At 37.1% G+C, this 25483-nt stretch overlaps 2 protein-coding genes across 2 annotated transcripts in view; both read right to left on the bottom strand.

Moving 5' to 3' along the window:
- tlnrd1 (talin rod domain containing 1) overlaps positions 1–25483 on the bottom strand; it is a 90381-nt gene that overhangs the window by 17925 nt on the left and 46973 nt on the right. The window lies entirely within an intron of this gene.
- The window catches only part of cemip (cell migration inducing hyaluronidase 1), a 74600-nt gene that overhangs the window by 11341 nt on the left and 37776 nt on the right, over positions 1–25483 (bottom strand). The window contains exons 4-17 of the mRNA XM_087785424.1: positions 23500–23637; positions 21225–21363; positions 20579–20815; positions 17836–18015; positions 17412–17482; positions 16586–16681; positions 15725–15846; positions 14726–14873; positions 13374–13565; positions 10343–10512; positions 9326–9535; positions 9056–9261; positions 3926–3995; positions 3518–3646 (exon numbers count right to left, since the gene is read on the bottom strand). Coding sequence (XP_087641550.1) covers positions 3518–3646; positions 3926–3995; positions 9056–9261; positions 9326–9535; positions 10343–10512; positions 13374–13565; positions 14726–14873; positions 15725–15846; positions 16586–16681; positions 17412–17482; positions 17836–18015; positions 20579–20815; positions 21225–21363; positions 23500–23637 — 2108 coding nt within the window. The remainder of the gene's footprint in view (positions 1–3517; positions 3647–3925; positions 3996–9055; positions 9262–9325; positions 9536–10342; positions 10513–13373; positions 13566–14725; positions 14874–15724; positions 15847–16585; positions 16682–17411; positions 17483–17835; positions 18016–20578; positions 20816–21224; positions 21364–23499; positions 23638–25483) is intronic.

Below are 25483 nucleotides of genomic sequence, written 5' to 3'. Positions count from 1 at the left end.
TCACCTGCCTCTCCACAACACGGAAACTCCTGTCGGGCATCGTAGCGGCTAAGATTAGTGGTACATGGATCAATACGGAAGTGACACAGAAGGGCATTGGAAAAAACAGAAGTTGTTGGTTCAGAGAACAGTCGACAAATACTGTTTGAGCACCACAGCAATAGAGACCCAGAACAACAGGTATGATCCTAGGTGCAAGCTGTGCAAAGAGGGCTCTGAAATTGTTAAAAAACAACTAGCGGCATATTGGGATCAAAGATAAGGAGCAGGGGTTGCGGTAGATGAAATACTAGGGGCTAAAGAAGAACACAGTGAAAACTTTCAAAGTATACAATTTGTTATTGTTTGTGGTTCTCTATGGTCTGATGCAACTGCTTGCAAACATTCCAACTTTCAGAAGTCACTATCCTTTGTCAAAGAACTTGATAAAACAAGAAAAATAAGCTTTGTCGCCTTCACACTGAAAAGAGTTGATGCAGGGGAGCAAATATCAGCCTATAGGTTATAATATTTGAGACAAAATGCTCGCAAGAAGAGATATCTGTTTTCTTTACAACCAAACCACTACAAGAAATATAATGTTACATGTTAACAAATAAATAAAATAATGAAAGCTGGTGATGACCTAGTTCCAGCTATAGGTTTACAAACAGACAAACGCAGAATTAAAGGCCAGCATCGTGATCAGATGAACCTTCAAAGAACAAACAATGACATTATTGAACCAAAGGACAAAAAATACATATATTCCATATTTCTAAACACCACGTGACTTTCAACATGCAGGGTATAGTGTATAGAAGATTAAATCCACTAATCACAAAACCCATGAATAACAAGAATAATTATATCTAGTAAAACAGTGATTGACATTATTGTCCCTGAGAGAAAATATTGATAACTCATGCCAACCAAACAACAAAGCCATAAAGGAATAGTTGGTATACTTGGATCAGTCGTCAGCCTTTGACATAGTTGATCACTAGATCCTGCTGAGAAGACTGAGGGAAGAAGTGGGACTGTCTGGGTCTGTGTTACATTGGTTCTCGTCATACCTTTCTAGGCACAGTTTCAGTGTATCTGCCAATCAACTGAGGTCAGAGTCAGTGGATCTGTTGTGCGTAGTACCTCAAGGTTCTGTTATGGGTCCTTTATTGTTTTTGTTGTACTTGATTCCCCTGGGTAAAATCATTCAGAGATTTCTTGATGTTTCTTACCACATTTTTGCTGATGACATCCAGCTTTACTGCTCTTTTGATCCAACTGAGCCCCAGAGACTGAACAGCTTAGTCAATTGTTTGCCAGAAATCAAACAATGGCTGAGTGAAAACACTTTTCAGCTAAATGTGGACAAAACTAAAAATTGGGTTATTGCTACTGATGATAAGGTTCCAGGGTTGAGTCAGTACTTGGGTGAATTAGGTCAATCTGTCAAACTTCAAAAGGTCAGGCTCCTCCTTACATCAGTGATCTGATCCAGCCTTACACCCCAGCCTGGGCTCTGAGTTCTGTGGATCAGAATCTACTGATGGTTCCTTGCACACGGTTCAGGACCAGAGGAGAGAAATCCTTCCAGGCTGTTGCTCCTAAGCTTTGAACGATCTTCCTCTCTCTCTGCGTCTACTGACTCCTTCAAGAAACATCTTAAGACATTTATATCCGTGCAGGCTTTTCCTTGATTCTCTGAGACTCCTGTGTTTGTCTCGGTGTTATCTTGACCTTTTAAGTATATGTTTTATTGGGTATTGTTTTGATTGTTTAAGCGCTTTATGACCCTGGTCTGGAAAAGCGCTCTATAAATATAAATTACTTACTTACGTAAATTACTTACAAATTTCACAATTACAAAACATGTTAATAGTGCAAATGAAAATCCTCTGATTAGGTACTAATCAACTACATCATTAATGCTATTCAAATTTTGTTAACAAGACCACTTCATTCTTACATTGACACAAACTTTGATGTGCAATTATGTGTAATCAGAGTTAACACCAATTTACCAAAAAGGAAACCTTACATGAATGTTTAAAAGTTAAAATTCCAATTTTTACAACCAGTTATGTTCCCCATGCATCTCTGAGAATCTCATACACAATCCCAGGGTGGGAGTCTGACATGAGCTACACTCCCATTAGTAAGCTCCAAATTAAAAGTGAAGCAGAGAGAGGCAGCGGGTAGGGCTAGAGAAAAAAGAGGGTGATAACAAAAACACTTGGTCAAGGCAGTCATAAATCTCTCTCTCTCTCTGAGCTGTATTCAGTGCCTCTAGCATCTCTGAACTCTCCCTTGTCCTCACCAACTCATTGCTCTTCTCTGGCTCTGCCCACAGGTTTTCTGTTTTGTCTCAGCAAGTCACAACCAATAATGAGAAAATAGGGATGATTACAAAGCATTTTATACCATGTTTTGAGATAATTATTTATACTTTTTACGGAAGTATAAATAATGGAGCCTTGTCTAAAAAAAAGTTCTACTGATACTCTTTGTAAATCATTTGGTCTCTCACTGATACATCACCAAGTCTGTGTTGGACATGGACTGCAATGGTATCTGGAGCACTTGTCTCCGGCACATTGGAACAGCGATGAGTTGAAAATCAGTGTGAGGAGTTTGGTCTTCCTACGGCATTTAATAAAATATGTTCTCTCATACAGTGGTTGGGATGGGCACATTTAATGTACTTATTTTTCAGTTTACATGAAGTCTCACTACTCGTATCGAGGAACACCTTGACAGGTTTCTGTGTTGAGCAGCTGGTGTTAGCTCTTTCCTAAATGGGTGAGGTGCTGGAGAAGAGGGATCGGCTGGTTGTAGGACCTCAGATTCAAGAGGAAAAATGTGAATTTTGTCAGGGTTGTCGCACATAGAATAACTCTTAACCCTTTCAACTTTGGTGAAGGGATCATGGGCATATGCAAGTCTACAAGTGCTTTGTTGATTTGGAGAAGTCATATAACTGTGTTTAAAGGAAGGTGGGGCGCCTAGAGAGAACATGTGAGGGGGTTTCAATGGAGATCTTTCCAATCCCTTTAGTAGACAGTGGAGAACTGTCAGGACCATCAAGGGATCTCTGCTGGCCTAAACATACTCATAAAAGTAAAATGTGTTAGTTGTATGTTGTCATATTATATTCAGTGTCAAATATCATTGTGCTGATTCATCCAGTCAGGTTTCAGCTAGCTAGTGATGTCACTGACATAATGTGTGAGGCCAGCGAAATCAAGATTGCTCGCTTTAAAGGAATTATTCATAAATACCAGGTGCTGAATTATTAAAATAATAGTGAGATAAACAGCAGTGTATCAACAAGAAAATTAGTGGCAGTCACTATTCAGTAAATTAATCTCCAGCAAACTGCACAAGTATATAGGGAAATTTTGTAGGCCAACTATATGCATTTTAAACTATGTACATTTTTGAATAAAAATACATATCCTGATTCTATATTAGAGGGACTCTTAAATGCTTGTGCTTCACTGACATGAACATGGGTTGCATGTGTATCTGCACTCACCCTGTAGTTGGAGTGGGCTCTGTTGTTGGTGAAAAGGCCCATGGGAGTATGCTCTGTCTTCCCAGGGGAGTAAAGCCCCTCGGATGGTCCGGTGGGCACATTGTGGAAGATAAACCAGAAACCTGTTTCCTAAGAGTTAAAAAGTAGTATATTACTTCATGCACTTGCACTCACTGAAAAGCACAGACACTGTCAGTTGATGTTTTGATGTTAGTGTGTATGTAAATGAGAGGCATTAGTACGCAGGTGAGAATACATGTGACTGAGTTCAATCTCGTTAAATCCCTGTATTGTTGTAATTGGCACTCAATCATGATGAGACTACGTTAGATTTTGTTGTCGGCTTCAGACTAAAGTTAATAAGACTGCACACACCATTAATTGTTTGAATGGGTGGTAGAAACTCACCTCTGAGCCTGCAGCTGCACAGTTTATCAGGTTGTTATTAGGGTTTGCGATCCAGAAAGTAGAAATAGCACTGTGAGCACATAATTGGGAAAAAGGTTAGATTTAATTGTTATTTCGACAGATGTCAGCAATGTTGTCAAGAGCGATTGTGGACGTCAAATTCGAAATATTCAGAAGGTTTCATTTGTACTGTGGGTATGGATAAATAGGAGTAAGTAACATTAAGTGCCCTGCCACTTGAAATTTGTGATTTGCAACATACAGTTTTTGCACTGATAGATTGCCAGTAACTCAAGTGCAAGGATGTTGTCGATGTGTGGTTGGCAAAAATGAATGATACAATTATGCAATGAAAACACCAAAACATGAACAAGGAATGGATGCTAAGGGAGCAGCATCGAACATGGCAGCCAGAAAATAAATTGGACCTCTTTTATCGAGACATGATTTGAACCACTCTCTATACTCCCCACTGTCCTTGCTGGAGGATGATCTGCAAAATCTCTAAACAAAAGACATTAGTAAAGACCAAGATGTTCTAGACTGGGGGGCAGTTTCAAGTGAAACATCATCAGGCCGGTCAACCTGTCGAAATTTGTGGAGGGTCAAATGCAACACTGTTTTTAAAGAGTTTGTTAGAAGATCCTCGATACTAAGAACACATTAATGAGGAATGTAAATTTTGAGGACAGAATTGCCTAAATGCGTCCAAGATGTTGATTATTGAGATACTAGACCAAGGTATTTTTACTATGCCCTAGTTGTAACAGCAGTTGTAGACTGACTTCTTTCAAACAGTTCCTTTTATTGCAGTATAAGTTGCAAATAGGATGACATCATGCCCAGGAGCATCCCAGATATCGGCCATCCAGTCCGGAATATTTTCAATATCTTTTACCCTGATAAGACAACCATAAATGGAGTGTATGGACATTAAATTGTAATGACAAAGATATTAGATTCACATTTTCATTTCAGCAATTCAAGTCCACCAACCCTTCAGAGCAATTGAGGAACCACATAAACAGATGCAATTTTATTTCAGTGTGTGATTGAGTTGTAAACTCTTGTAATGGTTGTGATTGTAATTGGTGAAGTCATAACAATGATAAGATTATAAGGTGTCAAAGGGGCCAGTCTCTACCTTTAATTTAACTCTTGCATGTTGTTTATCTTGTTCTGTCTTATGTCATTTTGTTTATTAAGTGGATGACTTGAATGGTGCACTATTAAGCTACAGCTGTAGGTACATAGAAACATCTCTGACTAAAGCTGTGACTCTGAACAGAAGAGGTGGAGAGCAGGAAAGTACAAATGTCTTGTTAGTGTACTCAAGTAAAGTTTTTTTAATCTCTGTACATTACTCGAGTAAATTCATTAATTTCTGAATACCACAAACTTTTATTCTAGTACACAAGGACCACGATTCATTGATAATAGTTTTGTAGAACTTCAATCTCGATATAGACAATAAGTACAATTAAATGTTTAATTGAAAACCATTATGGAGTATGCATCCAAACTGAGAATACACCCATTGTGTGTCATAAAGAAAATAAAATCTGCTTAAACATTTGTGTTATTTATGACTATATTTTTGTGGCTGTAGTTTTTTCTCAAAGCTTTTTTTTTTTCATTGCACCTCCTGGTTATTATGTCAAGGTTTTTTTGTTTAATGGAAAAACCTTTGCTCAAGTAAGAAAGGGTCACTTTTACATTCACTAGGATAGAATTTGTTAGTTTTCTTTACTCTTTCTCAAGTAACATTGGAACAATGAACACATTCATGAAACGTTGAAATGCATCTAAAAAACTTAGAGAACATTGATCGCATGTATTTCAACGTATAACAAGGTGTATTAACGCAGAGATATGGTCTAATTATCAACTTAAAAACACATAGAAGCTAGTTGTATATAGAATGCTGTAACCAAATACTACATTATCAGTGTAAGTTTGCAAAACAAGATTTTTCATTCTCTTTTCATGACTACGCCTAATACAAACAAGATGCTAAATTTATTTCCCTACTACCTAAAAGGGCAACTAATGTGTTGATGTGTCTCTATTGATCGTGGACCTCTATTGTACTCATCAGTATGTTTCTGTTACTCTGTTTGTACAAAACTCTCTTTTCGTTGAAATATTTACATCAGAAAAAGCCCTACTAACTGAAAACGCTTGAAATCTCATTTACCATAACCACACCCACTCTGCTGTGATAAGTCAAGCAGTGAGGTTTGTCACTGTGAGTCATCAATCCCAGAAGTCTCCACCTTCAAGGCACTCTTTGTATAAACAAAGCGAGGCATGACTACAGTTGGCTGAAGGAGTGAAGCCATTATTACACCTTAATGAGCTTGGTTCTTGTAATCTCTTGTCAACTAAGATTTCAGATGGGGGAGACTCTTATGAACTAATTTCAAAACATCGTCATCCATCATAAGGGAATTGAATTGAATTGCATTGAATTGAATCACTGCATCTTGGAGGGAACGATTTGAACATTTGAAACATGTGAGCAAGTCTGGAGAGTTTGGTTTTCACATTAGATTCTCTTTAACTATAACCGGCTCAGCGAGATAGGGGAGAGGTTGTCTTGGATAGCTGTCTGTTGTCACGTCAGGCGTGTATGATGTTTCGCAGGAGAATTGTGCACTGACTCAGTGCTAAAACACGGACACAATGGAACAATAACTGACAAGAGAAACAGTGGGAGCCTCGAGGGACTTTGCCTGGATATTAATCATCATAAATCTTTACGTTGTTGTAGTAGTAATTATTGTCTGAATAAATTGATTTTTTTTAGCAACAGTAACAGGAGGATTTGGAAATAATTAATGGTCATAGTGATCCGAGTGACATGGAAAAAAAAGCCCAATTAGCCATTCAACACATTGTAGTTATAATTGGATAAACGAGAAAAGCCTAGGAGAAGAGGGTTCAGGAGTAGAGGGGAAGATAATGATGTGAGGGAAGAGCAAATCCTTGCGGTGAGCAAATGTTGCAGAGGAGGCGGATAGTCGGGTATCAGAGAAAACCAGTACCATAATGCTGGTCTGACTTTGGCTTATAAACTCTTAAATTGAAGGCACTGGCAGATAAAAGTTGTGTGACTTGGATTAAACTGCTTTAAATTCATTGCTGCAACATCCTAATTCTTCAAATATAACGCATAACTAACCATGAGGAAGTACACGGAAGGTATTAAGTACTTAGAGTCTGTGTGTGTGTGGCTTCCTCGTTGCCATATGTGAATGAATACTTCCGAAATAATTTATTGCAACCTTAGACAGGCATTTAAAGCAATTCCTTATTACTTTTCCTGGGGTCTGCAAACCGTCTCTCTGTTAAGCAAACAGCTTCAAACAAACTCCTGCTGATCACATCTAACTTAATAAAGCAGGTATATGGACAAGAGTTGAATGTTCTTGACAGATATTTTAATTCTTTTTTAAATTAAATTAAATTATAGGAAGTCAGACCATTTGTTTCAGACCAATAAGTACAAGTTATTCCTGTTCATCATGTTTGAATAGGCCCCAAATCACCCACTGTCATCCAACCCGTGGCAGTTAACTTACTTCAAGGCAAAAGAAAAACTGTGTTATTGGTCTCCATCCAATAATCATGATAATAATTCTTCCACACTTTTGATTTTGCCAAAGCTACAGGGAGGAAAAACTAATTATTAGTAACTTTTATAACACTAATTAATTTTCCTACTGCCAAGCCTCTCCCATCTAGCTCAGGTCCAATCCAATTAGCAAACTAATCTCATTGCTGTCCTTTGAAAAATGTTTTAATCCATCAGAAAAAACAAACAAGCTTAAAAACATTATGCCATGTTATTTCTAAATAGTCACACTGTCTATTTTGCAGACATGTGGCAATAATGGTCATTTGCAAGTGGAATGTGTATTTTTGGAATGATAGAAATGAAAATAGCAATACATGCATTGTATGAAATTGCTCTTTAAGCTGACAACAGTTCAAATATATCTGTGGTTCATGTGGAAAACTACATGTTATTCCACTGTAATTATAAAAGATTTTAGTTATTAAAAGTGATTGGTGTAGTGTAGTTCTCCACCTTACATTCTATATCACTTAAGAACCAGGCAAAAGATCAAATGATTTGAATGTAATTTAAAAAAAGGCTTATTATTAAGGTTTTGTCTGGGTTGGGACAGCTCTACAAAGTGTATACGCTTGATCATGTGGTTTAAACCCATCAAGACCCTGAGAAATAAACATCAAACTTACATTCATAATAATACAACGTTGGAAATTGGAGAGTTTAGAGATCAGCAACTGTCAACATATATCTCGAATATGTCCACATTTTGGAGTTGTGTGGTACATGAGATTCAGAAATCATAGCCCTGTTCTGTCAGATAATTCCGCTACAGATGACTTTATAATAGCCCTTCCTAATCCTTTCAATCAGATGAATTAACTAAACTCAATTTGTTAACAACTTTCTTACAGCTGAAGCTAAATCCCTTCAAATCCTTTATATACTGTCTGGGTACACTCCATTCAACCATGACAAAACAATCCCAGCCAAAACTCTGTTTAAACAAATAATTATTCACCCTGGCTAGTATGATTGCTTTATTGACAAAACCATTTTTATATCTTACATGTCCATTGTCTATCTCTTGTGTTGATGAGTGTTTAGTGTATTAAATTAATTCAAACAAAAACATCACTCTGACAGCACACACAGTAGTTCCTCTTAAAAGTTGATCTCAAATTATTTTACACAGCAAAAGAAAGCACAGGGAAAGGCCACCCAGTAAACTGAAACAATATAAACTGAACTCTAGACAAACATTTTGTAAATATAGTCACATGAAAGTTTGACTGATGCTGTATTTTGTAAACATGGTTTAAGTTTCACTAGTTCTGAATGGAACAGACTGCATGACCAGCAAGCAGCAACGCAAGTAAATTCAAAGTGATTCCTTCAAATGTATGTAAGTTGATAACTATTCCATGTGCCATTATTAACATTTGCTGAATATTTTGTTGAAATAACTTCAGAACCTTTGATAGGATTTGTTAAGATAAAGGCAGACAAAAATGTTGGAAAAGTTCATTTAACTAGAGCAAATAATAATTTACCTGCAGTCTTGTCGAGGGTTAGGCACGTATCCAGGAAATGCACCGTCAGTGATGTCGCGACACATTTTGCCATCCCGGTCCGAAGGCAGCAGAGTGCCAGCTCGGATCATCAGACCCAGACAGTGATTAAAAGTATTTCTTTCCTCTGGGCCGTCTTCAGTGAAGAAACAGTGGCCCAAGGTGTCATAGCCGACCACGTCCTTTATCTGCCGGGGCAACCAGATTTGCTTCACTCAGCAGGCATGCTAACAAAGATGAGAAGAGACTCACCATCAGTCCGTTAGTGCCATGAATGGTGACGCAGCGTGAGAAGGAATGGTGAATAGACAGGTCACTGACGAAGGTGAAAGGGTGGTAGCCCCCTTTTTCATCCACGTCTCCATTCATATGGAAATGAACAGGATAGTGTCCCATCGTCTGCTGGCCCATGTGCTGTAGCTCCATGCCTGAGATATGGACCGCCTTGAAACCACGCTCCACCTGGTGACAGCAGTCACATCATTTTCATCAGACCAGGAGCACATAAGGTGAGGTAGACCTTAAGTTTACATCACCGTTAAAGTATCTCAAGAAATTTACAGTTTTTATGTTTTAGAGAGAGGAAAAACGGGTCCCACTGAGGAAAAACTTCCTTTACTAGACAAGCCCTCAAGCAAAATCAGACTCAGTGTGGACACTTGTCTGCTGTGACCGGCTGGGAGGGAGAAGAGGGAGACAAGACAATGAGAGTAGAGCAGCCGGGTCTTCTCTCCCTTTCATTCTCTGCCCTTGTCCCTCTCTTGAAGTTAATTCTAGCTGACTGTTAGAAAAGGTCAGTTTATTTAAAGCTGACTTGTTCTTCCATTTCAACTCTTCCAGGTCACAAGTCCTAGAGAAGAGTATCCATGATTTTATTAGCTATTGTGTCACAGTTCCTATTTGCTTATGTATATTTTAGCTTAATGTACGCTCCTCTCTTTGAACTGCTTCACTTCTGTGGTGGAGAAACTAAAGCCTCACAATGATCCTAAAACAATACCAGAGCTCTGTGCACCTGCTCTGACGTGAGACCAGTCCTACAAGGACCGAAAAGCGAGTTAAGCTTCTTCATTTCAAATTAAATATGTGCTTATCCATAACCTCTAAATCCATAACAATTGTTATGCAGTTATTTTAAATGATGTTTGGTCGTGTTTTGCCTCGCTTATTATTTTGAGATAAGTGAAAATAAATATACGATTCATATTCCAGTAGGATGAATAGATGAAGGGAACCTCTAACACAGAAGTCCTTGTCCTGCAATTGTACCTTTAAATGTCCTCCAAATGTGTCAAAGTTGAAGAATTTGCAGGCCTCTGTGCCATAGCAGCTGGGCTCCATCTCACCACGAATTAGGATGTTACGAGTCAGCAGACCGATCTCTGCTCTCATGTCCACCCCATCTACCTCCTCACCCATGTGGATGAAGTGGGCTTTACCTGCAGAAAAACAATACATTTTGCCAATGCTCCTTGCCCAATGACATCAATTTTCAGTACCAAATTTGTGTCAATTGTAAACATACAAAGCCATTTATGATGACAGTGTGCAACAATTATTACATCACAAGACATGCTACAACAATGTCAATTCATGTCAACAAGTCAAGTGCAAGTACTCCTTCAATTAAATATGTATCAATATATATATATATATTTTTAATCCAATCCATACAGCATGCAGCTCAGAATAAAACATATGTCACATGAAATAAAATAATTTGAAAGGACTCAAGGAAGAAGAAAAAAAAAGTAAGAGGAGCAGATGGACAGTGTCTTCCATTACATATGTACTTACATTGAGGACATAATCATTCAGGACATATCTGGTAGGTAAGCAATCTTGTGTTTTATATTTCTTAAATGTTACATACAGTTGTATTGAACTTTAGGAAGAGAAACAGAAAATTGATCAGTTATCTGTTTTGTATTTATTTCTGAAGTATTTTCCATTACTGGCAACAGAGCATTTTGGCTCCTCAACAGTTCACACAAAATTCGGTTAAGGAATGATTCTAAGATGCTACTAAGTGAGGAGCACAGCATCTTCCTTTACTTCTAATAAAGTATGACATTTAACCTGTCACAAAATATAACTCAGACACTTGTGCTGAACCCAAAAATAGCCGCAGGCAGTGTTTCTGTCATCTACAGTCTTTCACGTTGCCAACAATGAAAAAACAATAACCTTTTATTTGTGCACCTATTCATCTTAGAGCCCTTAATTTATTAATATTATTTTTTCCATTGAAAAAAGACGCACATGCGTGCACAACCATGTCAACTCCTGTGATATTTGACATTACAAGATTATAGGTAAATTTTACAGAGTTTCTTTTGCACCAAAGTCCAGATCTATTGAGCTAAAGGCATGTCAGTGGGATTTGTTGGCAGTATATGTAACGCTGAATTAAGATGACAATCATTTCCTCCCTTTAAAAATTAACATTCTTTGCTATACACTCTTTGATTAAAAACATAATTCAAAGGCACCATTTTGGATTCAGGCAACTGTAATGGTTGCTGAGGTAGGTCAGGTCTTCTTAAGAGGTAATCCATAACAAGATCAGTCATCCATGATAAGTCGTAGAAGCTATTTCCCAACAGAGAGCCAGTTGATGTTTTACTGAACCCTGCTCACCTACCTTTAAAGGTTAGTCAGGTAAGACCGAATGCCCATACATGGTAGAAAATAAGACAACATCATCTCTGCTTTTATAACCCTTTTGTCACAGGCAAATTAACCATCAAGAGGGAAGGTTATGGAAGACTGACTACATATAGATTTGAAAAATCATTGTGATAGAAGTAAGAATATATTGTTTTATTACTAAGCCATCCAGGATAGAGGATGAGACCTCAGACCTCAGAGGCAGTCTAAAAAAGTGACACACACTAATAGGAACTTATGATTAAGGAGTTTAAAGATGTGTTGCTATAAAATATACATAAGTAAAAAAGACCCGAGCCAATACTTGAGTGAGTGGGGTGAAATGATGGATATCAGAGCAGGGAAAGAGTTTTAATCCAGGAGGTATGTGATTGGGATTGAGGGAACAAAAACTGCTGAAAACGGATGTCCTGCTGCTTGAGTTTACTCTTCACAGGTAGAAGGACATTCCAATTTAACTAATTTGTTATATCATCTTATGGTTTTCAACTTTATACTGCTTGTTCAACGATATATTGAGCTGTGTTACGCTAACAACCCCCTATGGTTGGTCATGGGTTGGACCTTCTAATTAAAAGTGTAGCTTGCTCAATATGTGTTACGAAATAATGCACATTGCTTTCAAAAAGCTCAACCTAATGTGTTCCTAGTAGGAAAGATGGTTTCTCTTTGATTTTAATGTGTTCAGACAGAGAAATGTGACCTTACTGTTGTTTGTTTACAACTGCACTGCAGGCTGCATCTCAACTTAGAAAAAAATATATTCTCCATCTTTTATAGAGAGCATGAAATGTGTTTTATGAGGATATATCAGTTTGTTGTTGGCAGTGTAACTTGTTCAATCATGTATTTGTGTACTTCATGGATACAAAACACTAAAGCAAATGTCGACAAGGGAAGAGGAGAAACTGAGAAGGGAGCAGTGAAAGCTTTACAGAAACTTTGACATAGACAGAACGCACCACCAGTTTAAATTGAGGGTGATTTTCACAAAAATATAAATTATCTCCCAAATCAATCTTAGAGCAATGGAATTATTTATCACAATAACTATCTTCAAACACTCTTTCATTAAAAAAAAAAACTCTTGATATTCCACTATATTGTAAAAATAACTTTTATTTTTAGTACAGTATGTAATGTATATAAAGATATAATATAGTAATTGTGGAAAATTAGCTTAAACTTAAACATGTTGAAGTGTAGTCAGACTTATGGGGCGACATAGCTCAGATGGTAGAGTGGTTGCCTGCAGCCCAAAAGGTTGCAGGTTCATTCCCAGCTCCAGACAAGCTTGTGTCGTTGTGTCCCTGAGCAAGACACTTTACCCTGATTGCTCCTGATGGTGAACTTGGCGCAAGTGTGCAGCCTACTCCCATCAGTATGTGTGAATGGCTGAATTTCCCCTCGCGGGACTAATAAGGGTTTCTACAAAAAAAAATCTTTGAAACCACCATAACACAAGTGGCCCACCCAAAAATATTTTCATAAATCTGATTCTGTCTCCTTGCCAAGCCAATTGAACAAAATCTAAATTTGCTGTGTATTTTTGAGACATTTTCAGATGTGCACTCACATCTCACACAGATGCAGCTGTGTAGCTGCATAGTTGTGCATGTGTGGCATTTACCTTGGACTTTGATCTGGTTGGTGGTGCATGTAGGACAGGGCAGAAGACTAAATTCCTCAGTTTGATGCATGGAATAATCTGTACTGGCCACCACAACCCGGTCTCTGGGGGCCCAACCCAAAGGCTGTTCGGCAAGCTCCAAGATGCTGCTGTTAGACAACACATCTACAGAAATTGATGCCTCCGGACGAACTAAAGAAAAAAAAGAAAGATGCAGAAGATTCATCTCATCTGCAGCACTCTAGTATTTAAAATAAATAAATAGAGTTTAGAAATCCCTATTTCACAAGAACAACAAATATATTTTAAAATTTGAGATATTTGCACTTTTGGAAGACCAAACGAAATGAAAGATAAAATAACAAACCAAATTTTATCAATCTACTTTAAGGAAGTTGATTAAAATAGGAAACAAAACAAACGCAGGGAAATGTTTGTTAAAACATTTGTGGTTAAGAGAAGGTTAAAACAGATCCATACACATCATTTGAGAAACATAGTCACATTGATTGTCTGCAGGCCAATTACAGTAACAAGTGCATGCCTCTCTTTTAATTATTTCCCTCCTCAAAAACCTTTCAAACCATTGACAGTAATTATATATTATAGCAAGTTGAGATAAATCAATGTCATAATTACTTGATGTTAGAGTAAGAGTGGGTTTTCTCTGTTGTTAACGCTCTAAATTGACTGTGATTTATCAACTCTATAGCTTTCAGGACAGGTACAGGTGTCAGTGGAATTTTCAGACTCTTGTCTTTTCAGACTCTTGTTTTTGTTGTATGATTAGGATTACTGGGTAGAAAAAAACACAAGATATTCTCAGTGATTATCCTTTTTTTCGTTTTGTTTTCTTAACTAGATTAGTTAGTTACCGGTTGTAAACAAAATATTGCAATTTATATCATAATTAATTACACATCTTCCTTTTGCTTTATTTTAGGGCAACTAACACCCAACTCTCTTGTCTTACTTCCTACTCATGTATCAAATGAAAAGTCTTTCTCTTCAAGATGCAGTAAGTCCCTTATCATCATAATGTTTTGAAGTTAATACTTTATAAAGTTCTCTCCTGACTGAAATCTCTGACGAACAAGAGGTTACGAGTGTGGACTCAAAGGATTAATGACGCGCAGTGACAAACCGTGACAAACCGTGACAAAACTAAGTGTTTTCAGGGAGTGGGGCTTAAACTTTTTAAAACAATTTTCTAATGTAAATATTTCAATAAAAACTATTTGTGCAAACAAGAAGAGACATTATTATTTAAATCCATTGTACCATGGGATAGATTTAACCCTGCATCAGTTTAAACTGTCTGTTGTCACGACCACAAGAAAAACACAACTGACCAAGCTTTCCACACAGGAATCGAACCCTGTAGTTGTGGCAAGTGCCATGAGGCTGGTCTTTATTGAGACACACAAAGCCGTAGTCCTTGTCCATTTTGTGGATGATATCACCAGTGCTGTTGGATCGTACACCATCATGGGTTTCAGCCTGTAATTAAAAAAAAGAGGTTTTAATTAGATTTATTCTCATTTATGGCAAAAAAAACATAAATTAAATCTACATTGTGTGATTGGTTGGAACTAAAGTTGAATTCTTCTCAAATAGAAACAACCCTGAAGCTCCTCCTATATGCATGAGGCTGCAATCATTGAGTGTTTGGTGGCAGACATCTGGAAGTCATCTATGCCAGGCTTTATCACAGCCGCTGCCTTCTATTGTTGTGGCCTGAAGAGAAACCAGGTCCATACAGGCATAAGTGATACAAAAAGGACTATCTATACCTTTTTACATTTTTGAAAAAAATTGAATTTTTCATTATGGAAATAATTGGCACAAACACCATAATTGGCTGATAGTTAATGATGTTGCTGTGTTTAAAACGATCAAGCTTACTGGTAAAATAATTTTGTATTTATGGTGATAGGATGTTGTGAGGAGTAAATGCCAGCATATCTCCATGAAAGGCCAACACCTGCTGCTTGATGGTGCCAGGTCCCAGCCGCAGAACATTACAGCAGAAGACTAATGGACGGTTTACTAAATTACACAAGCACCATGGTGATGTGATTGGTGTTGAAGTGCAAATAAAACTATAAACGTGCATAGCCACGTAGCATTTACTGCGTCTATCTACAGATGTGATTTGAAGGCCCTTGCAGTTCTAGTTGTTTTGAGTGGCATCTTATTAAAATGAAATGCAGAAGATACATGACGCAGATGATCAACCTACAGTAGGGAATAATTAATCACAAAAGCTCTTAATGGAAATTGATATATAGATATTTGATAAGACGGACAATGGACGGAAGTCAAGGAAAACATATGCGTTCTGTCTTTACCTGGATATCTAGTGGACTGCCACACAGTTTGTCTGGATGAGCCTCATGCAAGTCTTTGAGTTTTTCCCAGTCTCCAGATCCTCTCTCATCATCCCTGTCAAACCATTCAGTCCACTCCGCCTCTGTGGCAAACAAGCAAATACAAATACTTTTTCATTCATCGCATTAATGCTGGATCTCTGACATCGTCTGTTCAGACAAAAATAAAAATAAACAGTACATTTACTGTACAAACACACAGACAACAATCTAATCCAGAAGTGGTAAACTAACAGACTGCCCCTTTAAAGTTTACCACTAGATGTGCCAGTTGAACCACGCAATTCAGTTTAGCAATTTATAATATTCAAGTTTCCTTAATCCACATATTGGTGTTGAGCTATCAGAACACATTTTCCGCAAAAAAGAGATTAACTAATTTTTTCGCTGCAAAGCAAGAAACCCCCTGTAACTACTGGATGAAATTCTGTCCTCAACCTCTCTTTCTAGATGTTATACCACCAACTTCGGCCAAGATCTTTGATCATAGATATTTCTAAAATTTTCAGCAGCTGAAGATCCTCACATAGTGAAATCTGATGACTCACTACTGATGGTCTCCAGCTTGTGTGAACATCCGTACCCTAAGAGAGTGACAGTTTCATTAAAAAGCTGCTATCTAATTGGAATCTGATATGAAGTGCAGGACTGATAACAGCAGAGTGCCAGACGACTGTCAGTGAGGAAGACATACTGATGAGACATGGAGATGACACAATGCTGCAGAAAAGGTTACCTGTCCTATTAACAAGAACTGCAGCTGGTCCATCGCACCATGACTAAAAAGGTTCATAACAACATCAGACAACATCAATGGTTTACCTTGCACCCACTGACTGACAGCGGTGATGGTGAAACGCTCCCCGTAACTTGAGTGGATCACCTGAGTGCTACGAGCCTCAGAAGAGGCCTTGGTTCCTGCCAAAAGTCAAAATCACAAGAGGTGAAGAAAAGATGCAAATGTAAACATTTGAAAACAGCACAAAAGCAAATATGTTTATGTCAAACACTTTAAATATTGCTGAATAATAATGTTTTATTATTATATATTATAATATTTATTAACAAGCAACAGAGGTAATTCGGCAAAAGCAGAGCTATTCAATTTAAACAATTCACAAGGATTATACAATTTGGCTTTTACATGATACTGACATATGTAATTGACCTAAAAATGATTATTAAGACTGTTAAAATATACTTATCCATATACTGATTAACACACTGAACAAAAATAGAAACCAAACAGTTTTGTTTCTGCTACAATGTTTTTTGAGCTGACCTCAAATATCCAAGATATTTTTTTTACATACACAAAAGACCTATTTCTCAAATATTCTTCTTGACAAATCTGTGTGAGTAAACACTTATTTTTTGCAGAGACAACCCTTCCCACCTCACAGGTGAGGCATGTGAATATGCTTTTTAGGGAGCATAAATGGTGCACAGTTGTGCCTTATTGTGTTTTCATACTTGGGTTTCAGTGCTGTGGGCAGCTTCAGGCATACTTTTAATCATGGGGCCTCAACAGCATTTAGATTTATTGGTGCATGAATTATTTTGGCATCAAAGAAGTGTTCACTTACAGATTTGTGAACAATTTAGGTCATAATGTAATGGCTTTCAGGTTTACATAAGTTGTCCCCACCCTGATAGACAGCATGATCTTCCACAGCTGAGGAGAGGTTTCCTTTGGTCACAATGAAGGTCCAGGGATGACTGGAAGAGCGGGATGAGATAAGTGAGTGAGAAAAGAAACATATTTGAATATAAAGATCAATTAATGACATTTTAAATGAAAGCCCAAGACAAAATGGCACCCATTTTGAAGCTCAGGCTTATTTTAACTGACTAGGCATGTGTGTTTGACACTAAAGTCTCTGTGTGTTGCAAGAGACAGAGGAAGTCTTATCAGTATAGTGCAGAATCCACCTCAGGTGCAAAGGTGCGAGGATTCAATGAGAACAGTGAAGTGAACGTTGAGTGGTCGAGGTTCAAGTACATTTGAACACAAAACACAAAGGCTGCAGGGACCTCAACTTATTAAGTTTGAAAAGATATCCCTAACTTACCGGAATCCCAAGGTGCTGATGTGCTTGCTTCCAAGTCTGATTAAGCTTTTCTTGGCTGAGTCATCCAGATTATTTGAGCCCTCATCATTGATCACCATTGCCAGCACGACCCCAGATTCCAAGCTGTCCAGAAACACAGCTAGACGATGGCTCTCTTCCTTGCTACGATACGTGTCAAACCTGATTGAAACAAAATTTATTTTAAAGTTACATCACTAGCACTTTTTTTTATTATTATTAATTATGTCTACATTTTACAAACAAATCATTAATAATCATAAATAGATCATAAATGTCTGCTTGTATTATAAGCCAAAAAATGATATTACAGTTAGCTCTTATCCCTTAGGCATAGTTGTAACAATTTGAATAATATTCAAATAAAATCTTAAAAGAAGTTCATATTTCAATATGTCTAATATGCAGTACACTACATGGAAACTTTATGATACACGAAATGCATTCAGAAATTCATACAAATCAAATTAAAATTGGATCTTTAAACCATATTGAAATAGAATTGTTACTTTTGTATCCCTCATAAAGCTAGCAAATATATTTGTGATGTCTTGTGATCTTAAGACTGGGTGTTTGAATCTGGTTCTGTCTGATGAAATCAGATTTTTCTTTGGCTTGTGGTACATCTGTTATCACAGCAGGCCCATCACTTTATTATTGAGGTTGGAATAGTCAGAGAGTGAATCCTTATATAAGTTGAACGAGATGTTATTCTTCTTCAACAAAACTTTGATTTATCACCTTTGCCCAAATCCACTTTAGTTTTCTGAAACCAAGATGTCCTTTCTGCACTCAAGGTCACCTTCCAGGATATGTATAACACTGATATGATACAGGTAAACAACAATTAAAAGGTAAAGATGATGTAGGAGGTAGAGCACTAACTCCGATCTTAGGCAGAGTGAGTTCAAGGGTTTGATCTGAAGGGCGGTGCGCAGGGGAGGAGGTGGTTAGTGTGAGGGCGTAAGCAGGAGTGGCAGTGTGGTGAGGATATTACGTGATGGGAGTGAGACTGTGTTGGTGTTGAATGGTATTTATCGAGGAGCCAGTGGAGCTGAATGATGTTTGGGGATTTGGTGGGTGGATGGTTTTTGTTGATGATGAAGGCCGCCAATTCTGAAACTTGTAATTTACAGAGCCTGAACTTTGTGGAACTATACACTCATTTAGTTTACAAAAGTAAGCTGAAAATCACTGTCTTTGATTCAACATCATGTACTGTAACTGTAGCGTGATATTGACGGACCTGCAACAACAAAGGAATAAAATGACAAGCCTCATTGCATTCATGTTGTTGCACATGAGATCAGCCAGACATTTTCAACAACAGACGTAAATACAGTCAAACCAGTCAAGATAGCTGTTAAGAGGAAGATAATCTTCAGAAATCTTCAGTGCTGAAATTATTAGATTGGAGATAAAAAAAATGCTCTTTATTTAGAAATAATGACTTGTATAGCATAACTTTGTGATATTTTCAAATTGAATCTGTACATTTAATGCACTTTTTGTGTCTTTGATCCGTGTATTCAATGGTGAGAGGAAAGTACAGCAGTGGCAGTTTCTTCACTTTCTTCGTGACAGACATCCTCTTTGGCATTATTGCAACTGCATAAAGTTTCTTTAACATTGTGTAGTATTATCCAGTATTATCAACATGTTCCTGACTTCTAAACATCTTTGAAAATGATATAATTTGAATTAAAAAAAGTTGTATTGAATCCAGTGTCTTTTTTTCATTTTGAACAAACTTGATTCAGGTTGATTAAAAAATGTACATAAGTGTCTTTGATGAAAAAAACATAATTTTAAAGACCTTTCAAGAACAGCACATGTTAGCAGCATTTGTTATAGGATCGTTTAAATATTATGTTCAGGAAGTGTTCTATTTCATTATTTTAGTATGACAAGAGTGTCTATGCTCCACATGGCTGCTATGAAACTTGTTTTCAAAAATGCAGCACCTAAATATAAAATAGAAGCTAAAGAAATCGTAGTTCTTATCGTCAAAAAAAGTATATAAATCAATCACTTGTTCAGCATGAGTGAAGACATATTACAACTCATAAAAATTATACATTGAATTTTATACCGTTCATGAGCTGTCAGTCACATCATAGTTGCTGTAGTGCAGAAACTACTTTGCTGTGTTAAATGACTTACATGTGTTATATTTACAGTCGTTCTCCTCGCAATCATGCATTTAAAGAGTAAAGTCTTCTTCTGCTCAAACAAATAATGAGTATCAGCCAACAGATGTGACACACCGGCTGGTTCGCACTGTACAGTAATTATCTGTCATTCTCATTTACTCTAACTTCAAGATGAAAATACCAGCTGTGTAAGGCGAGTTGTGTCACAGCGTGTTGGAACAAATGTCTTCTCTTTAATCTGAGAATGCATGTAATGTTTTTTCAAGTCTGAATACTGAACACAGAGGCAACCAGTGTATCATAATTAATAATTATTGTCTTAGGAGCTGAAAAGGTTCACTGAAAAAACATTTTAAAATATTCAGTGTTCATTTCTTTTAAATTGTCTAAAAAGTGGTTCTGTTGTAATAAAATACATAAAGAGTGTAAAACTATTTCCAAAAGAATTTAAATTTGGTGTGGTGTTGCACGACAGTAACGCAATATCCTGAAACATACCTCCTTTTTTCAATATATCAAGATAAACTTTAACTTTCATGCATCAGTTTTCAGACAAGACATTTTCCAATCACCTGTCATTCTGTAACACCTCTCCAGTCTTGGGGTCAATAACATGAATGATGATTCCTCTGCTCCCCCAGCTCCCTTGGAACAGATACTTATTCTGGTGGCTTTCTTCTGGGTGAAGGGTCTTGTTGAGAAAGGTCCAAGACAACTTCTTTTTTCCATGCACTTCCAGGGTTCCTCCTGTCCCCACACCAATGAACTTTCTACCAAAGTAGCTGTGCTCCTCATCGCTGTCATCAGATCTGTGAGGAACAAGGAATGTAATGAAATAAACAATCTTAACAATCTTATCTTATCTTAACGAGTCTGTTTTAACAATGATTGAAATAACCATACAGTAGTCACAAGCTGCTAAATAGAAAAGCAGAAATGAAATGGAAAAAAAAAAAAAAAAATTTAATAGGACACATTACATTTAGAACATTGTAATACGAATAGAAACATAATACAAGCAGGATAAATTCCAAGAGGTATTAAATTATCACAATCGACTGCAAACCAATAAAAATGAGTTAAAACCCATTTAAATCCAATTAAGAGTTGAAAGGCAAACTTATGTAAAAGTAGTGAGATCATTTGGGTGTGTTTTGTGTGTGTAAACGTGAGCTTTAGGTAATATGTGGGGCGCAGACAGGTTTATCCAGACTTTACCTTCCAAACAGAGAAATTGTTAGGTTTCCTTTATATGGGCAGTCAGGGCTTCCAACGTGGAGTTCTCCTTTGTTTCCAATTAGAATGTGTTTGGTCCGAAGCAGTATAGGACGGTTGCTGTCAGCAATGACCAGTTTTCCTACAAACCAGAGAGAGAGAGTTGAGAGGACACCACACGCATTTTTGCATTTAGTGGCATAATGCACAGAAGCAAGAAATGAACATTTCTGCCCATTTATAGAGAATGATTTCACAGTTAAACGTTTCAGAAAGTCTCAGAAGAAAGAATAAACTGAGCAGCAAGACCAATTTGACAGTACTAGGGTGTTTGAAATATATTGATATATATCTATCCCATAGATTACCAGTGACTGAGAATTTGATAAACAAATACATTCACACGTGAAAAATTGAAATATCAGAGAGAAACATTTCTTGGTGCAAAGGGTAAATTTGTCTTGCTCAAAACCCAGTTTTAGAGCTGGACATGTTTATCCATAAGCTTGGACGGCTTGCTCAGAATGGACTAAATGATGGAGATGTTTTCAAGATTCATGGCTAGTTTCCTAATTCAACCCTCCCCTTACCAGGGATGTAATCAGGAACCGGTTCCACATTTTAGATTTATTTGTAAAGGTTCAGATGCTGCTATGCTAACTATATATCTGACTTGATCCTCTTGTTAACACTACATAAATGGTGAAAAACTGACTACATGTTTATCAATGAGATTTAACAAAAGTGTTCTATGTGACCTTCTAAATATATAAATATTTCAAAATGAATTGTAATCAAAAGCAGAAAAGCGAGATGTATTTCGATAATAAGCGCTGTGTTATGTCATGTGTGATCAGATTTAAGCAGGCACTTGGCATGGTGCTCTGACAGCTTTAATGGTTTATTGACGACATGTCAGGAATTGACAGGTGCCAGCCTCCCATGCCAGGGTCTGATTATAGTTTGGACTATCATTTCCTACAGCATGAATATAGTTTGTATGAAAATCATCAAATGATACACATTTGTAAATTATACTATTTAATGATTTGTGTTCCACAGTTTCAGGCAGAAAAGGGGGCAGATTTGTAAAAATTTGAATGCGAAATTAAGTTAAGACAAAAATGTCATTATTAAATAAGGCAGTGATGCACTTGGATTTCCTTATTATATTTTCATATTACCGTATTTTTGAAGTCAAATTCTAAGAATTGAGCAATAATGTACAGTCACTTTACTTTAATTGAATGAAATAATGTATGTAGACATAAACTGTTATTACACCACTCACAGCAGGACGGCTGAAGTAAACTCAAACAATGAGCTGTCATGTTCCATGAAATTATTAGGTGTCCATCCTTCACTCACTTTCCTGGTATCTCCATTACCAACATAACCAGTCCAACACGTTATCCTTCTACATGTACAGTATGTAGGGGGTTTTATAGTAGCTCGGGCAAAATGTGTTGCTGAGGATAAGTGAGATTAGCTATATAAGAGCAGACAATGCAAAACACAAGAGATATTAATATTAATGCAAATAATAAACATCCTTCAGCCATCAAAGTGCTGCACCTGTAGAACACAACCGTTACAGTGTCTCCATTGTCTGTCCTCCGTCATCAATCATATCATGCATGGTAACCTCATCTCCAGCTTTAGTGCTACTCCAAAAACGCACACTTTCAACACGTTCTATCCTGCTCTATACACAAGTGCAGCACTGTATCAAGTTGAGCTTTAATATAAATCATAAATATTGTACAGTAGCAAATAGCACTCAAGTCTCATCCTGCCAACTGCATTGTGATTAGTTGAGGTCACACTTCAATCATGCATGTCAGTGCTCGCTCTGACTTTTCAGATTGCGGATAAGTTGGTTAAAGACACAGATAAAAAAGCTAATACATGGACTTTTGTTTTTTTTACATCACCCAGTCATTAATGGGATTTTATAGCTGAATAAAAATGTAAGCAGAAGGACCTTGATCAAACTCACGAGAAAGCACTTACACAAAAATATTGAAAATGTAGAGAAATTTGAGTTCAACAATCATCTTTCACTTGGATTATTGGATAAAAAATGCTTGCTTGCGTTATCATTCGATTCTCTATATTATTCCATCTTGCTTATCAATTGATGATCCCTTCCACTGTATTATTTTCAGTTTTATAAATACTAAGAAGTAAAGCATGGGAGTTGAGACATGTGTCAAGTGTAGTAGAGGTGGAAGAAGAGGGTTTCCTGATCAAAAAATAATGATAATGAATATCGAACCTCCGTTCACAATGTGGATGGAGTGGACAGTGGCTGAGGTGGTCAGGAGGACCTTCCTCCCGTAGCCAATTACAACGTGGTGGTCCTTATGGTGACCAGGCATCCATGGCTGCAACCCTGGCTCCTTATCAGGACACACTAGAATTAAAGAAAGAGAAATATAATTAAAAGTCATGGACCAGAAACACAATGTTACTTGGTGCATTGTCAAAAATAAAAGATATTTTACAGGTTCCACTTTACAGAGTCAAGCTGCTATTGAACATCAATGTAAGCAGTAAATACTTAATTTAAGAAGAAAACATTTTCATGTTGGCCATAATTCAATTTAAGTGTAAACATTCCACAACCTATTTGATGTCTCAGATCATAAAGGGTCAATATCATTTTTCTTTATGTGGAAAACGCAAATGCTGTAAAGAACACAATATTTTTCACAGCACGTCAGTGTGCTGAGGCATAAATGGTACCAAGTTAACGTCTCTGAATAAAAGTCATTAGTCTTCAGCTTCTCTAATGAAGCAAATCTTACTTTAATGGCTATATTATTCATGTCCTTTGCATATTTTCACTTAACATACTTTACTGGAGTCAAATGTTTTTCTTTTAAGTGTTCATAACATATATTTTCTGTCATGTTCTAAAACTGTAATGTTTTCACCAGCTCAAGTTTTCCCAGCAGGGAACATAAACTTCTATTTAAGGCAGTTAACACGAGGTTCTAACTCAATATCCTCTGCCTTCTGTGTCGTTCTTTGGCCATATATCGTACAACATTACAAATGATCAGGCAGGAGCTCTCCCCAGCTACATATTTCCTGCCATAATTCATACTTGCAGTCTACAGCAGGTGCTGACTGAAGTTGACGTCATTCATAAAAGGATTCTGTCATGATGAGGATCTTAGAGAGCACCATTTACTCGGGCAGGTGTTCTCCATTTGAAAGATAAAATTTGTCTCAAGTTGAGCTGTGCGGACTACAGCAAATTCAGCTGAATATTGAATTCATTGTTGAATTTATTTGGAATGAAAAAGATGTGACACATTTAATCTAATAATATATATAAAAAAGTAATAATAAAAGACACCCAGCAATTGTTGTAGCTGGTTAATAAAAGATAACCAAATAGTACAACAGTTAGCTATTTAAAAACAACAATTCAAAGTTAGTATAAAGGGTGAAAAAAAATCAGTAAGAGCATTAGAGGTGAAGAAATCCTGTACTTAGGTAGGTAGGTAGGTAGAACTTTATTGATTCCTCAGGAGGTCTCCTTCGGGAAATTGTTTTTTTCCAAATTATCCACAGCAAATACAGCAATTTTTCATAAAAAATAATCAAAATAAAATAAGAACAAGAACAAAGAGAAATAAAGAGAACGAACAAGATAATACAATCTAGGTCTAAAGATAAAGATAAAGAACATAGATCAAAGAAAAATAACAAAGACAAAGGATACAAAGATTAAGATAGAACAGAACATCATGATACTTTTACTCCACTCCTGTCCCCGAACTCAGAATTGTACAATTGAATAGCCCGAGGAATGAATGAGTCCTTGAGTCTATTTGTTTTGCACCTGGGAAGGAGCATTCGTGCACTAATTCTGCTTCTCTGCTCACTGATGACAGTGTTGAGAGGATGACTGTCATCATCCATGATGGACAGTAGTTTGTTTAATGATCTCCTCTCAGCAACTGTCACCAGTGAGTCCAGCTTCATGCCAACCACAGAGCCAGCCCTCCTGATCAATCTGTCCAACCTGTTGACACTCCTCTTGGACACATTCCTATCCCAACACACCACAGCATAGAACAGGACACTGGCCACTACAGACTGGTAGAACATACAGAGGAGCTTCTTGCAGATGTTAAATGATCAGAAACAGTCTACTCTGAACTTTCTTATATACATGGTCTGTGTTGCAGGACCAGTCCAGTTTACTGTCCAGCCACACACCGAGGTACTTATAGTTAACAACTATC

The sequence above is a fragment of the Callionymus lyra genome, chromosome 2 (genome assembly GCF_982586985.1).
Source record: "Callionymus lyra chromosome 2, fCalLyr1.hap1.1, whole genome shotgun sequence".
Lineage (NCBI taxonomy): Eukaryota > Metazoa > Chordata > Actinopteri > Syngnathiformes > Callionymidae > Callionymus > Callionymus lyra.
Note: the sequence above shows the minus strand (reverse complement) of the source record. Positions and strands in the feature narration are given on the sequence as shown.